The sequence below is a fragment of the Perca flavescens genome, chromosome 21, assembly GCF_004354835.1.
Source record: "Perca flavescens isolate YP-PL-M2 chromosome 21, PFLA_1.0, whole genome shotgun sequence".
NCBI lineage: Eukaryota > Metazoa > Chordata > Actinopteri > Perciformes > Percidae > Perca > Perca flavescens.
Window position 1 is genome coordinate 311,491 of NC_041351.1, and position 17,078 is coordinate 328,568.

At 44.6% G+C, this 17,078-nt stretch overlaps 1 protein-coding gene across 1 annotated transcript in view; it reads right to left on the bottom strand.

Moving 5' to 3' along the window:
• Positions 1-29: 29 nt before the first annotated feature.
• The window catches only part of syde1 (synapse defective Rho GTPase homolog 1), a 25,856-nt gene continuing 8,807 nt past the window's right edge, over positions 30-17,078 (bottom strand). Inside the window, 12 exon segments of the mRNA XM_028567915.1 lie at positions 30-375; positions 863-1,165; positions 2,166-2,424; positions 2,924-3,120; positions 4,524-4,650; positions 9,251-9,388; positions 10,603-10,691; positions 10,966-11,082; positions 12,372-12,544; positions 13,354-13,549; positions 14,541-14,873; positions 16,822-17,078. The exon segment at positions 16,822-17,078 is cut by the window's right edge and continues 200 nt beyond it. Of these exon segments, the coding sequence (XP_028423716.1) occupies positions 188-375; positions 863-1,165; positions 2,166-2,424; positions 2,924-3,120; positions 4,524-4,650; positions 9,251-9,388; positions 10,603-10,691; positions 10,966-11,082; positions 12,372-12,544; positions 13,354-13,549; positions 14,541-14,873; positions 16,822-17,078 (2,377 nt within the window). The 3' untranslated portion in view covers positions 30-187.

The window sequence follows — 17,078 nt, forward strand, 5'->3', positions numbered from 1 at the left end:
CTGCTCTGGCGTTTCCCCCTTTCATTAAACCCTGCTCTGGCGTTCCCCCTGCTCTGGTGTTTCCGAGCCCCTAAACCGGAGACATTTGGAAACACTTCTGAACCATTTTGGTTTTTAAACTCTGTTTAAAAGCCAGAACGTAGCGGTGTAGATGCAGCCTAAATGTTTTCTCGTGGGCCCTCCTCCTCTACAGACAGATGTTGATCTGCTTGGCCAGCTCTCGGTCCAGATCGTGGATCAGAGTGTCGAAGTCTTTCAGACTGAGTCGACAGTTAAACGGCGCGTCAAAATCCAAGAACTCGTCCACATACAGAGCTCCTCCTCCTTCTGATGACCACGCCTCCTTCTTCTCCTGCTCCTCTTCATCGTCACTGCCTAAAACAGCAACAACACAAACGTGCATCACAGCAGCGAAAATGTTCTCATGAAGCATTCATACATATAGCTCTGAAAAGTAAAGCACTACTACTACTTGTCACTACCCAACGTGAGTCGAGTGCCGATGTGAGTTGCGCATGCGTCACTTTGCGACAAGTAGCCTCCGAGAAGCTGCTAACGAGAGACTTCTGTAATGTCTGAAGTAGTCTACAAGAAGCTGCTAACGAGAGACTTCTGTAATGTCTGAAGTAGTCTACAAGAAGCTGCTAACGAGAGACTTCTGTAATGTCTGAAGTAGTCTACAAGAAGCTGCTAACGAGAGACTTCTGTAATGTCTGAAGTAGCCGACAAGAACCTGCTAACGAGAGACTTCTGTAATGTCTGAAGTAGCCGACAAGAACCTGCTAAAATACCCTAACATGCTAACACATGCTAACACATGCTAACTTGAACTCTTGACTAAGCATGCTGCTCGTCTGTTTACCTCCGTCACTGTCACTTCCTGCCACCTCATCATAATCGGCATCCTGTCTGGACAGAAGATCTCGACCACAGACGCTCCAGTCTCCCGCGTACCGGTTGATTGGTGGCGGACTCTCTAGTCGGGCCAGGCCGCCTCGACCCCGACGGGACACCACCACCTCCTCCTCGGGGTTCTGGGGCAGAGCCAATCGCAGGGCAGGATGCCTCTGCTGCTGCTGCGGGCTCAGGGGGTTATGGGTAACGGCCGGGGAGGGAGGCAGTGAGACGTCGATGTGGTCATCTTCTGGGACGCGATGGGTCGGCACTGAGGAAGAAGATATAAAAAGCTAAATTAGATGCCGAACAACTTAAACCTGTTGCTGATTGTGGCTAGATGGGATACAGCCCTGACTGGACTCAGATTCTAGTCAGAACATGAGTCTGATACTGATCAATAGGGGCTGCGATTATGGGGCTGAAGCTAACGCCGCTTGAGCTTTCACGTTACAATATAAAAGGTCTTGATTGTTGACTTAGCTAACAGTTAATTTACATGTTTACGAGCTGTTAGCAAACTACACCAAGAGACAAATACCGAGGAATATTGATAGAAAGCAGTGGAAACTAGTACTTCCATACTTTTTAGCATTGGCTAATTAGCAACCTGTCTGCCATTAGATGTTAGCTTCCGAGCTAGTTAGCAGCTAGCCCCAGAAGCCAATGAAAACAAGGCTTTCACCAGAGCACTCTTATGTTATTACCAAACCACTCTTTTCGTTTCAAAATCGGAAATCAAATGAACGAAAAAGTACACGGGCCCAATTACAGTTCACTATTGTTGAATGAAATTTCGTTTGTGTTTAGCCTACATCAGTTTCTATCATCTAATGTGAAACAAGAGGCTATACATCAGCTTCACTACCACGAATCCCGTAGAAAGGACGACAAAAATATTTTTCCGATCGAAAAATGCTGTGACCGTGGTTCTCTGTTTCTCGTTTAAAATGAACACGTCAAATCTACACATCTCAGTTCTCCTGCAGCAGCCATCTTTGTTGTAAACAAATTCAACCCAAGCGCTCTTTGATGACGTGGTTGATTACGTTACTGTTGATCACCTGGTCCGAACAGCTCTGGTTGGAGCATAGTTGCTCCACATCGGATCAAGTCCAGACCCAACTTCCCGACCTCAAATGTTGTGGGCGGGGCTTAGTTCAGCTGGCATCCAGGATAGCAACATTATGTTAAATCTCACAAAATCTAGGCTAATATAATAATATAACTGTAATACATTAACCCTAGGAAATAAGTCAAAGTGGACTCACCAGGCCACAGCTGCAGAAGGTAGTGAAGCGCCTCGATGTGTCGTTTGAAATCTACTGCACTTGCCATCTCTTCCCCAGGACCCTTCCCTCCTCCTCTTCCTCCCCTCCCTCCCCCTCCCCCTCCCCCCCTCCAGGCGTCCTGGGTGGGCGTGAGCAGCACCGGGCCGAAGCACACCGCCAGGTTCTGGTGGTTCATCCTGTTGGACGGGCTGTGGGACGCCACCAGGCTGAGGTGGTCCAGCAACAGAGACAGCGTGGCCTGGAGACAGAAACAGAACAGCTATAGGATCCATATTATTGTGTATGGGGAATCATTTAGTTGTTTCTTTCCTACTTAACCAATCAGATGATTATAACCTAGGAGAGAGAGAGAGAGAGAGAGAGAGAGAGAGAGAGAGAGAGAGGGGGGGAGAGAGAGAGACAGAGAGAGACAGAGAGCGAGAGACAGAGAGAGAGACAGAGACAGAGAAAGAGAGAGAGAGAAAGAGAGACAGAAGAAGAGAGGCTTTGCCCAGTAAGCCTCTAAAATAAGGTTCTTAATATAGAGTAGATAGTATACAGTAGATACTATACAGTAGATAATATAGAGTAGATAATAGAGTAGATACTATACATTAGATATACAGTAGATACTATACAGTAGATAATATAGAGTAGATACTATACAGTAGATAATATAGAGTAGATACTATACAGTAGATACTATACAGTAGATAATATACAGTAAATAACACTGCAGCAGTAGGACTCTGCGTTACCCTCTCTGGAGGCGGCAGACAGGACAGCAGCTCCACGGTGCTCTGGGCTAGCTGGGGATCAGGATCAGGGGTTCCAGGACCAGGGGTCCCAGGTGGGACAGGGGGCGGTCTCAGCATCATGGCATCCCTGACCACCTGGTACAGAGTCCTGGTGATGAGAGGAGAGGGCAGCTCCCGCAGGTAGTCCTTCAGGATCCCTGAGGAAACACAAAGATGTCCATCAGGATCCCTGAGGAAACACCAAGGAGTCCTTCAGGATCCCTGAGGAACCACCAAGGATTCCTTCAGGATCCCTGAGGAACCACCAAGGAGTCCTTCAGGATCCCTGAGGAAAAGCAAAGATGTCCTTCAGGATCCCTGAGGAAACACCAAGGAGTCCTTCAGGATCCCTGAGGAAACACAAAGATGTCCTTCAGGATCCCTGAGGAAACACCAAGTAGTCCTTCAGGATCCCTGAGTAAACACCAAGGAGTCCTTCATGATCCATGAGGAACCACCAAGGAGTCCTTCAGGATCCCTGAGTAAACACCAAGGAGTCCTTCATGATCCCTGAGGAACCACCAAGGAGTCCTTCAGGATCCCTGAGGAACCACCAAGGAGTCCTTCAGGATCCCTGAGGAAACACCAAGGAGTCCTTCAGGATCCCTGAGGAAACACAAAGAAGTCCTTCAGGTTCCCTGAGGAAACACCAAGGAGTCCTTCAGGATCCCTGAGGAACCACCAAGTAGCCCTTCAGGATCCCTGAGGAACCACCAAGGAGTCCTTCAGGATCCCTGAGGAAACACCAAGTAGCCCTTCAGGATCCCTGAGGAACCACCAAGAAGTCCTTCAGGATCCCTGAGGAAACACAAAGAAGTCCTTCAGGATCCCTGAGGAAACACCAAGGAGTCCTTCAGGATCCCTGAGGAAACACCAAGAAGTCCTTCAGGATCCCTGAGGAAACACAAAGAAGTCCTTCAGGATCCCTGAGGAAACACCAAGTAGCCCTTCAGGATCCCTGAGGAACCACCAAGGAGTCCTTCAGGATCCCTTAGGAAACACCTGTAACGCTGCAGCGTTACAGCCAGATGGTGACGTCACTGCTGCTAGCGGTGCGTTCAGTGACCTGTAAGTCTTCAGGTACATGCCCCCTAGCGGTGCGTTCACTGACCTGTAAGTCTTCAGGTACCTGCCCCCTAGCGGTGCATTCACTGACCTGTAAGTCTTCAGGTACCTGCCCCCGAATGGTGCGTTCACTGACCTGTAAGTGTTCAGGTACATGCCCCCTAGCGGTGCGTTCACTGACCTGTAAGTGTTCAGGTAAATGCCCCCTAGCGGTGCATTCACTGACCTGTAAGTGTTCAGGTACATGCCCCCTAGCGGTGCGTTCACTGACCTGTCAGTCTTCAGGTACATGCCCCCTAGCGGTGCGTTCACTGACCTGTAAGTCTTCAGGTACCTGCCCCCCAGCGGTGAGTTCACTGACCTGTAAGTCTTCAAGTACCATTCCCCTAGCGATGTGTTCACTGACCTGTAAGTCTTCAGGTACCTTCCCCCTAGCGATGTGTTCACTGACCTGTAAGTCTAAAGGTACATGCCCCCCAGCGGTGTGTTCACTGACCTGTGATGACGTTAATGTCCGGGTACAGATCCTCGCTGAGACACACAGCTGAACTGTTCCTCTCAAACCAATCATGGAGCTCCTTCTTCACCGCCGCAGAACCACACAGTCTGTACAGACCCACCACCTGACACACAGACAGGTAGACAGACAGGTTAGAGAGACAGAAAGATTAGAGAGATAGACAAACAGACAGGTCAGAGAGACAGACACAAAGGTTAGAGAGACAGACAGACAAACAGGATAAAGAGACAGACAGACATACGGGATAGAGAGACAGACAGTTTAGAGAGACAGACAGACATACAGGTTAGAGAGACAGACAGACAGACAGACAGGTAAGAGAGACAGACAGACATACAGGTTAGAGAGGCAGACAAACAGACAGGTTAGAGAGACAGACATAAAGACAGACAAGTTACAGATACAGACAGGTTAGAGAGAAAGACAGACAGACAGGTTACAGAGACAGACAGACAGACAGGTTACAGAGACAGACAGGTTAGAGAGATAGACATAAAGACAGACAGACAGACAGGTTAGAGAGACAGACATGAAGACAGACAGGTTACAGATACAGACAGGTTAGAGAGACAGACAGAAAGACAGACAGGTTACAGAGACAGACAGACAGGTTAGAGAGACAGACATAAAGACAGACAGACAGGTTAGAGAGACAGACAGAAAGGCAGAGGTTACAGAGACAGACATACAGGTTAGAGAGATAGACAAAAAGAGACAGGTTAGAGAGACAGACAGAAAGAGAGAGGTTACAAAGACAGACATACAGGTTAGAGAGACAGACAGACAGAGAGACAGACAGGTTAGAGAGACAGACAGAAAGACAGACAGGTTACAGAGACAGAAAGACAGGTTTGAGAGAGACAGACAGAGAAATAGACAGGTTAGAGAGACAGACAGACAGAAAGACAGACAGACAGGTTACAGAGACAGACAGACAGGTTAGAGAAACAGACAGACAGGTTAGAGAGACAGACAGACAGACAGGTTAAAGAGACAGACAGGTTAGAGAGAAAAACAGACAGACAGGTTACAGAGACTAGAATAACCCACCATTGCATGGGTGGCTGCTTCACCGTGGGAGAGTCATGTTCTTCTTATCTTTACTGTAAACTCTGACTCTGAACCCAACGCTAAAAATAAACATTTTTCCACAGCAAGCTATTTTTATACCTCGATGTCAGACATCCCCAAACAGCCAGCTGTTTACCTATGATGATTTATCAGCCAGCTGTTACCTATGATTTATCAGCCAGCTGTTTACCTATGATGATTTATCAGCAGCTGTTTACCTATGAGTATTTATCAGCAGCTGTTTACCTATGATGATTTATCAGCAGCTGTTTACCTATGATGATTTATCAGCAGCTGTTTATCTATGAGGATTTATCAGCAGCTGTTTACCTACGATGAGATGATTTATCAGCAGCTGTTTACCTATGATGAGATGATTTATCAGCAGCTGTTTACCTATGATGATTTATCAGCAGCTGTTTACCTACGATGAGATGATTTATCAGCAGCTGTTTACCTATGATGATTTATCAACAGCTGTTTACCTATGATGATTTATCAGCAGCTGTTTAGGAGGATTTATCAGCAGCTGTTTACCTATGATGATTTATCAGCAGCTGTTTACCTATGATGAGATGATTTATCAGCAGCTGTTTACCTATGATGATTTATCAACAGCTGTTTACCTATGATGAGATGATCTATCAGCAGCTGTTTACCTACGATGAGATGATTTATCAGCAACTGTTTACCTATGATGAGATGATTTATCAGCAACTGTTTACCTATGATGATTTATCAACAGCTGTTTACCTACCATGAGATGATCTATCAGCAGCTGTTTACCTACGTTGAGATGATTTATCAGCAGCTGTTTACCTATGATGAGATGATTTATCAGCAGCTGTTTACCTACGTTGAGATGATTTATCAGCAGCTGTTTACCTATGATGAGATGATTTATCAGCAGCTGTTTACCTATGATGATCTATCAGCAGCTGTTTACCTACGATGAGATGATTTATCAGCAGCTGTTTACCTATGATGAGATGATTTATCAGCAGCTGTTTACCTATGATGATTTATCAGCAGCTGTTTACCTACGATGAGATGATTTATTAGCAGCTGTTTACCTATGATGATTTATCAGCAGCTGTTTACCTATGATGATTTATCAGCAGCTGTTTACCTACGATGATTTATCAACAGCTGTTTACGATGAGATGATTTATCAGCAGCTGTTTACCTATGATGATTTATCAGCAGGTGTTAACCTACGATGAGATGATTTATCAGCAGCTGTTTACCTATGATGATTTATCAGCAGCAGTTTACCTACGATGAGATGATTTATCAGCAGCTGTTTACCTATGATGATTTATCAGCAGCTGTTTACCTATGATGAGATGATTTATCAGCAGCTGTTTACCTATGATGATTTATCAGCAGCTGTTTACCTACGATGAGATGATTTATCAGCAGCTGTTTACCTATGATGAGATGATTTATCAGCAGCTGTTTACCTATGATGAGATGATTTATCAGCAGCTGTTTACCTATGATGATTTATCAACAGCTGTTTACCTATGATGATTTATCAGCAACTGTTTACCTATGATGATTTATCAACAGCTGTTTACCTATGATGATTTATCAACAGCTGTTTACCTACCATGAGATGATCTATCAGCAGCTGTTTACCTACGATGAGATGATTTATCAGCAGCTGTTTACCTATGATGAGATGATTTATCAGCAGCTGTTTACCTATGATGATTTATCAGCAGCTGTTTACCTACGATGAGATGATTTATTAGCAGCTGTTTACCTATGATGATTTATCAGCAGCTGTTTACCTATGATGATTTATCAGCAGCTGTTTACCTACGATGATTTATCAACAGCTGTTTACGATGAGATGATTTATCAGCAGCTGTTTACCTATGATGATTTATCAGCAGGTGTTTACCTACGATGAGATGATTTATCAGCAGCTGTTTACCTATGATGATTTATCAGCAGCAGTTTACCTACGATGAGATGATTTATCAGCAGCTGTTTACCTATGATGATTTATCAGCAGCTGTTTACCTATGATGAGATGATTTATCAGCAGCTGTTTACCTATGATGATTTATCAGCAGCTGTTTACCTTACGATGAGATGATTTATCAGCAGCTGTTTACCTATGATGATTTATCAGCAGCTGTTTACCTATGATGAGATGATTTATCAGCAGCTGTTTACCTATGATGATTTATCAACAGCTGTTTACCTATGATGATTTATCAGCAACTGTTTACCTATGATGATTTATCAACAGCTGTTTACCTATGATGATTTATCAACAGCTGTTTACCTACCATGAGATGATCTATCAGCAGCTGTTTACCTACGATGAGATGATTTATCAGCAGCTGTTTACCTATGATGAGATGATTTATCAGCAGCTGTTTACCTATGATGATTTATCAGCAGCTGTTTACCTACGATGAGATGATTTATTAGCAGCTGTTTACCTATGATGATTTATCAGCAGCTGTTTACCTATGATGATTTATCAGCAGCTGTTTACCTACGATGATTTATCAACAGCTGTTTACGATGAGATGATTTATCAGCAGCTGTTTATCTATGATGATTTATCAGCAGGTGTTTACCTACGATGAGATGATTTATCAGCAGCTGTTTACCTATGATGATTTATCAGCAGCTGTTTACCTACGATGAGATGATTTATCAGCAGCTGTTTACCTATGATGATTTATCAGCAGCTGTTTACCTACGATGAGATGATTTATCAGCAGCTGTTTATCTATGATGATTTATCAGCAGCAGTTTACCTACGATGAGATGATTTATCAACAGCTGTTTACCTATGATGATTTATCAGCAGCTGTTTACCTATGATGAGATGATTTATCAGCAGCTGTTTACCTATGATGATTTATCAGCAGCTGTTTACCTACGATGAGATGATTTATCAGCAGCTGTTTACCTATGATGATTTATCAGCAGCTGTTTACCTATGATGAGATGATTTATCAGCAGCTGTTTACCTATGATGATTTATCAACAGCTGTTTACCTATGATGATTTATCAGCAACTGTTTACCTATGATGATTTATCAACAGCTGTTTACCTATGATGATTTATCAACAGCTGTTTACCTACCATGAGATGATCTATCAGCAGCTGTTTACCTACGATGAGATGATTTATCAGCAGCTGTTTACCTATGATGAGATGATTTATCAGCAGCTGTTTACCTATGATGATTTATCAGCAGCTGTTTACCTACGATGAGATGATTTATTAGCAGCTGTTTACCTATGATGATTTATCAGCAGCTGTTTACCTATGATGATTTATCAGCAGCTGTTTACCTACGATGATTTATCAACAGCTGTTTACGATGAGATGATTTATCAGCAGCTGTTTATCTATGATGATTTATCAGCAGGTGTTTACCTACGATGAGATGATTTATCAGCAGCTGTTTACCTATGATGATTTATCAGCAGCTGTTTACCTACGATGAGATGATTTATCAGCAGCTGTTTACCTACGATGAGATGATTTATCAGCAGCTGTTTATCTATGATGATTTATCAGCAGCTGTTTATCTACGATGAGATGATTTATCGTGGAGCTGACAGTAAGAAAGATAAAGCTATAAATGTGGAGATACCTTGAGTCCCCGTCGCTCTATCTCTGCCACACATTTCTGGATCAGCAGCGGGACGGGGGACGCAGAGCCTTCCTTCTCCACCAGGTGGTGCAGCTCCACCCCGAACACGTTGGCAGGACTGGAGCAGTCACTGCTGGGCTGGGGGGGGCAAGGATGTAACACATGCCTTTGTTTTTATATTGCTGGAGCAATACCGTCAGTAATTCGTGGTTGTAAATGGTGACTTTGATTCACAAAAGGGTTACTGAAGGACAGGTTGTCTCTGAGAAAAGATGAATATTGATGTAAAATTATGTTTTATTAATTTGCGCTGTCCCTTTTCATGAATAAACTAAACTCAAACTCAAAAGAAAAGCTGTAGAAAGACATACAGTACATTAGTCTGGAAAACATGTCCGTAAAATCCTCCACAGCTGAACTCTAACTCTGAATCCATCATAGTGACTTTTGTATTGACAGTTTTCTCTGTTTGTCCCATGATATCATGATTAAGATGTTTTATTTATTAGTAATGCTGTGTCCCTGTGTGTCCCACTGTGTCCCTGTGTGTTCCACTGTGTACCTGTGTGTACCTGTGTGTCCCACTGTGTCCCTGTGTGTCCCACTGTGTCCCTGTGTGTCTCACTGTGTCCCACTGTGTACCTGTGTGTCTCACTGTGTCCCTGTGTGTCTCACTGTGTACCTGTGTGTCCCACTGTGTACCTGTGTGTCCCACTGTGTATCTGTATGTACGTGTGTGTCCCACTGTGTCCCTGTGTGTCCCACTGTGTCCCTGTGTGTCTCACTGTGTCCCTGTGTGTCCCACTGTGTCCCTGTGTGTCCCACTGTGTCCCTGTGTGTCTCACTGTGTCCCACTGTGTACCTGTGTGTCTCACTGTGTCCCTGTGTGTCTCACTGTGTACCTGTGTGTCCCACTGTGTACCTGTGTGTCCCTGTGTGTCTCACTGTGTACCTGTGTGTCCCACTGTGTCCCTTTGTGTCCATGTGTGTCCCTGTGTGTCTCACTGTGTACCTGTGTGTCCCACTGTGTACCTGTGTGTCCCACTGTGTATCTGTATGTACGTGTGTGTCCCTGTGTGTCCCACTGTGTCCCTGTGTGTCTCACTGTGTCCCTGTGTGTCCATGTGTGTCCCTGTGTGTCTCACTGTGTACCTGTGTGTCCCACTGTGTACCTGTGTGTCCCACTGTGTCCCTGTGTGTCCATGTGTGTCCCTGTGTGTCTCACTGTGTCCCTGTGTGTCCATGTGTGTCCCACTGTGTCCCTGGGTGTTCCTCTGTGTCCCTGTGTGTCCATATGTGTCCCACTGTGTCCCTGTGTGTCCCACTGTGTCCCTGTGGTTCCCACTGCGTACCTGTGTGTCCCATTTTTCCTGCAGAGACAGTTTGACGTAAAGAAGTCCTCTGGGCTCCAGCTTGACACAGAGCTGCTGACTGCGACTCCCTGAGGACACAACAACACAACCATTCACATCTTACCCAGAACAGCATTATCAGGCCAACTCTGATTCGGCTGACACAGAATTCAGCAGATTCTTCTGCAGAATTATCCTCCGAATTTCCTGCTGAATTTTAAATCGAAAAAAAAAAAAAACTGCAGATTTTCATCCTGGATCCTTGCAAAAATCTGCTTCTGTTTAATTCTGTGTGGGTCTGTTTCTTAATTATTTATTTAAACAGTAAAGGTGAATTGGTAAAGTCACAAAACTGTGTTGAACCTTTAAAGAGTGGAGGTATGGAGACGCCACCGAGGCCGCAGACTCTGTTTCTGATTGGCCCCGTTGAAGTCTGATCCGTCCCCGATTTAGACCCGCCCACTGCTGCCGCTGGATTGGCTGCAGAGACAGAAACCGACATGAAAACTTACACTGAACACACACATTTCAACAAGCTTCACCAGTAGCTTTGGGTTTGGTCCAATAACATCAAGATTCACTTTTATACAATCACTTTTCTCAATCTGCACGGTCATATGCACCCAGCAGCAGTACCTAAGGTTAATGAGAGGTTTACCTGAGGTTAATGGGTGGTTTACCTAAAGTTAATGGGTGGTTCACCTAAGGTTAATGAGTGGTTTACCTAAGGTTAATGGGTGGTTTACCTAAGGTTAATGAGTGGTTTACCTAAGGTTAATGAGTGGTTTACCTAAGGTTAATGGGTGGTTTACCTAAGGTTAATGAGTGGTTTACCTAAGGTTAATGAGAGGTTTACCTGAGGTTAATGGGTGGTTTACCTAAAGTTAATGGGTGGTTCACCTAAGGTTAATGAGTGGTTTACCTAAGGTTAATGGGTGGTTTACCTAAGGTTAATGAGTGGTTTACCTAAGGTTAATGAGTGGTTTACCTAAGGTTAATGGGTGGTTTACCTAAGGTTAATGAGTGGTTTACCTAAGGTTAATGAGTGGTTTACCCGAGGTTAATGAGTGGTTTACCTGAGGTTAATGAGTGATTTACCTGAGGTTAATGGGTGGTTCATCTAAGGTTAATGAGTGGTTTACCTAAGATTAATGGGTGGTTCACCTAAGGTTAATGAGTGGTTTACCTAAGGTTAATGGGTGGTTTACCTAAGGTTAATGAGTGGTTTACCTAAGGTTAATGGGTAGTTTACCTAAGGTTAATGAGTGGTTTACCGGAGGTTAATGAGTGGTTTCTGAGGTTAATGGGTGGTTTACCTAAGGTTAATGAGTGGTTTACCTGAGGTTAATGAGTGGTTTACCTGAGGTTAATGAGAGATTTACCTGAGGTTAATGGGTGGTTTACCTAAGGTTAATGGGTGGTTTACCTAAGGTTAATGAGAGATTTACCTGAGGTTAATGAGTGGTTTACCTGAGGTTAATGGGTGGTTTACCTAAGGTTAATGGGTGGTTTACCTAAGGTTAATGGGTGGTTTACCTAAGGTTAATGAGTGGTTTACCTGAGGTTAATGAGTGGTTTACCTGAGGTTAATGGGTGGTTTACCTGAGGTTAATGAGTGGTTTACCTAAGGTTAATGGGTGGTTTACCTGAGGTTAATGAGTGGTTTACCTGAGGTTAATGAGTGGTTTACCTGAGGTTAATGAGTGGCTTACCTGAGGTTAATGAGTGAGTTACCTGTTGTTAACGAGTGGTTTAACTGGGATACTTACCAGGATTACCTGGGGTTAGCACCACGATGCGTAGCTGGCGGGCTCGCTCTAGCTGCAGGTGGAAGGCGTGGTCCAGCGGGTGGGAGGAGCCTCTCAGCGTCAGCAGCGACGTCCTTGCCCTCGTCACGCCGTCGATCTGGATGGCGAGGAAAACATCTTTACTGTCCTCGGACCTGAGAGGAAATGCAGAAATACGTTTTTTTTAATATTTTATTTTCAAATTTTTCAAGTTTTATGTAAACAATGGAGGTATGTCTCTCTTTGGTTAATGTATTATAAAGATGGAGGTATGTCTCTCTTTGGCTAATGTATTATAAAGATGGAGGTATGTCTCTCTTTGGTTAATGTATTATAAAGATGGAGGGGCTACATGGCAGCCGTCATTCCAGCGACTTGCTCGTATGTATTCTTAATGATTCTGAATGTCAGATTCTACGCTGACGAGAATACTGTGATTAGTTGGTGGAAGTATTGTAATTACACATGAATCACCAGGACATGACGAGTGGAATGAGGTGACAACAGTCTCTCAAAATCTAATGAAAATCTTCTAAACTGACCTTTGTTGAGCTGAAATGAAGACAGATTCAGCAACGGCAAGGCCTATTTCTCTCAAATGTTTCCAGAAACACGTTTCAGTGAACTATTTTAGTCCAATATGAGATCAGATCCTGAACGGCCGCCATGACAGTCCAGGTCTGAATATCCGGAGAAAACCAACCCATGTGACCTGTTTGTCCAATCAGCTGCCGGTTTTCATTTCTTGGGCAACATTACAGATTAGCGCCGCCTGCTGTTATGGAGGCGTATTACGTCTCGTCTCCTCTCGTCTTTTTGATGTGTCCCGGGGCAGTTTTTTGGACCTTGGGGACACGACTGATCATATCGACGGGGTTTTCTGTCAACGGTCGGCCGTTGGCTATATGTGTCTACACCATAAAACAGTGACACTAGTCCCCCGTGTGAGTGTTAGTGTGTCTACCTGCTGGTCTTGATCTGATCCAGGCGAAGCAGATGCACCGTCAGCAACCCCGTCACCCGCTGGCTGCATCTCGGGGGGTCGGAGCCCACGTACAGGCGGAACGAGCTCACGTCGCACGCCTTTACCTGGGAGGTGGTGATGGGAGGGGACTGTTGCCGTGGCAGCAGCTCGGGGGAGTCCCCATCGCTCAGATAACCTGAATGGAAAACTAACATTTGATATTTGTAGCTGCAGTGATTTCAACTCAAACGATAAGAAGTTCAGCGACGATAATGGCTGGAGGCTAAAGTGTGGAGATATGGGGAAATGTCACGTATCATCGGTGGAAAAGTGCTGAAATAAAATAGGATTTGTACCTTAATGTGTAAAGTTGTAATTCCTTTTTGTTGAAATGGATTTTTATATAATTGGTTTAGAAAAAAGTATCGTTCAGGAACTGGTAGCAATGCATTCTCCTGAAAGGGGTTTGTATGAAAATGTATAATGAGATTAGATTAGATTCAACTTTATTGTCATTGTGCAGAGTACAAAAAGTACAAAGAAAACGAGATACAGTTTGCGTCCAACCAGAAGTGCAAAAAAAGCAGAAAAGTGCAACGTGTTATACAGTTTTATCCTAATGTTTACATTCACACACATACATTCATACATTCACACACATACATTCACACATTCACACACATACATTCACACAGATACATCCACACATTCACACACATACATTCACACATTCACACACACATTGACACAGATATATCCACATGTTTGATATCTCAGGATACTAAGCGATAACGGGCTGGTCACTTGACGTGTCTACAGTGCTCCGTCGTATCAGTTTACCCGATAAAAGGAGCTGCCGGTCGTTTCGACATTACAGTGAAGTTTAGGAGACAAGAGGTGAGCTTCATGCAGCGAATACAGATACGTTTACATACCAAAGCGACTACATAAGTTTAGGAAAAAGATGGTGGTTTGGATTAAAACACTCCCAAGGAACAGGCATTTCCTAGTTGAAAGTCATGTCACATAAACACAACTTCCTGGTCTGAAAATCCCAAACTTCCCCCCCGACCTGATCCACACACGGCCCACAGCGCTCTCATACAGCAGCAGTCAGTACAGCAACATATGCCGGGAAATACGGAGCTTTTGCCCGAATGGGTCATGAGGACAGGCTGAAACTTTACCTCCTTTGGCTGAGCGTCCTCTGGATGATCGCCGCAGCGGTCTGGCTGGAGGGGCGGAGCTGTCCAGGTGATATCTGCTGATTACATTCTGATTGGCCGATGACGATGATGCGTTTTTACCAGCTGGCTCGTCGGCGCCCACCCGGCTGTCGTTTTCCTGCCGGTTGGCTCGAGAGGAGGAGCGAAGGCTGAGTTTGCGTCGCAGCTCAGGAAGTTTCTTCATCTTCATGGAGAGTTTCCTAACCGTACCAGGAGACCTCAGCCTGTCAATCACACTGCTGGACACGCCCCCTTTCTTCTGGGAGGAGAGGCTAGAGTCTGAGGGGGAGGGGTCTGAGGGAGAGAGATAAAAAAAGCTGTGTTCATACACCGTTTCCTCATTCAGTCACTCACTATGCCCTACATAGTGTTTATTAAATGGTTCACTATATACACTCACCTAAAGGATTATTAGGAACACCCTACTAATACCGTGTTTGACCCCCTTTCTCCTTCAGAACTATCTTAATTCTTGGTGTCATTGATTCAACAAGGTGCTGGAAGCATTCTTTAGAAATGTTGGCCCATATTGAGAGGATAGTATCTTACAGTTGATGGAGATTTGTGGGAGATACATCCAGGGCACCAAGCTCCCGTTCCACCACATCCCAAAGATGTTCTATTGGGTTGAGATCTGGTGACTGGGGGGGCCATTTTACAGTGAACTCATTGTCACGTTCAAGAAACCAATTTGAAATGATTCAAGCTTTGTGACCTGGTACATTATCCTGCTGGAAGTAGCCATCAGAGGATGGGTACATGGTGGTCATAAAGGGATGGACATGGTCAGAAACAATGCTCAGGTAGGCTGTGGCATTTAAACAATACCCAATTGGTACTAAGGGGTCTAAAGTGTGCCACAAAAACATCCCCCACACCATTACACCCCCACCAGCAGCCTGCCCAGTGGTAACAAGGCATGATGGATCCATGTTCTCATTCTGTTTACGCCAAATTCTGACTCTACCATCTGAATGTCTCAACAGAAATCGAGACTCATCAGACCAGGCAACATTTTTCCAGTCTTCAACTGTCCAATTTTGGTGAGCTCGTGCAAATTGTAGCCTCATGTTCCTATTGTTAGTGGAGATGAGTGGTACCCGGTGGGTTCTTCTGCTGGTGTAGCCTATCCGCCTCAAGGTTGTGCATTTTGTGGCTTCACAAATGCTTTGCTGCAGACCTCGGTTGTAACGAGTGGTTATTTGAGTCAAAGTTGATCTTCTATCAGCTGGAATCAATCGGCCCATTCTCCTCTGATCTCTAGCATCAACAACGCATTTTCACCCCCCAGGACTGCAGCATACTGGATGTTTTTCCTTTTTCAGACTATTCTTTGTAAACCCTAGAAATGGTTGTGGGTGAGAATCCCAGTAACTGAGCAGACCAGCCCGTCTGGCACCAACAACCATGCCACGCTCAAAGGTGTTTAGATCACCTTTCTTTCCCATTCTGACATTCAGTTTGGAGTTCAGGAGATTGTCTAGACCTGGATGACACCCCTAAATGCATTGAAGCAGCTGCAATGTGATTGGTTGATTAGATAATTGCATTAACGAGAAATCTTACAGGTGTTCCTAATACTCTTTAAGGTGAGTGTAGGCTACAACAGACAAACACTGAAAACATCGTAGTGTGTAACGGAGGCATTATGTAAACAAAAGGAAACAAAAGAACTTCTAATACGTCCCTGAAACTAACATTCAGGAGAATAGTAAAAAGTAGTATATTATACATGTTGCATGTTACATTTCCACTCGTTATGAACTAAATCCTGCTCCATTTGTCCTGTTCAGTTTCGGGAAAACACAACCGTGTTGCATTGTGGGATATGAGAGTAAAATGCAGGGTATATTGTACTGTATGTGCACTCAAATTAGCTGTGCATTGTGTGTATTTTATAGTGGACTATATAGTGAATGAAATGAACTGCGGAGAATTCGAAGACCTCTACAACATATAGGGAACTATTCCTGTGATAGGGAACGATTTCTAACATCCACTTTGCTGAATATTGTCTGCTACGTTTACACCTGGCGTCTACACTACCGCTACGTTTACACCTGGCGTCTACACTACCGCTACGTTTACACCTGGCGTCTACACTACCGTGTAGGGGTTTTCCAAACCCCTAACAACTGTCAGTCAGTCTTATTGTTCAGGCAGGCTTCAAATTTAGGGCAGAATGATGCTGGAACAAACCACTGATGGGGGAGTTTTTCAGGGGAAGAAAGTCTCGTCTTACCTGTGTTTTCTGTTGTGATGTCATCAGTCTGGTGGCTAACACTGGGGTTGGCGCCCTCTAGTGGACCGTCACTGCTACGACTCTCTGGCCCGGTGCTCCTGGCCACCCCTCTCTCCCCCGTCTCCTCCCTCCTCCTCCAGATGTCCTCGCCGCGCGGCCCAGCGGCGTCCTCCTCCTCGGGGATCGGGTTGTACCAGATATTGCTGCTGCTCTCCAGCTGCAGCCCACGGGCCTCGTCTGAAGCCTGGGTCTTTCCT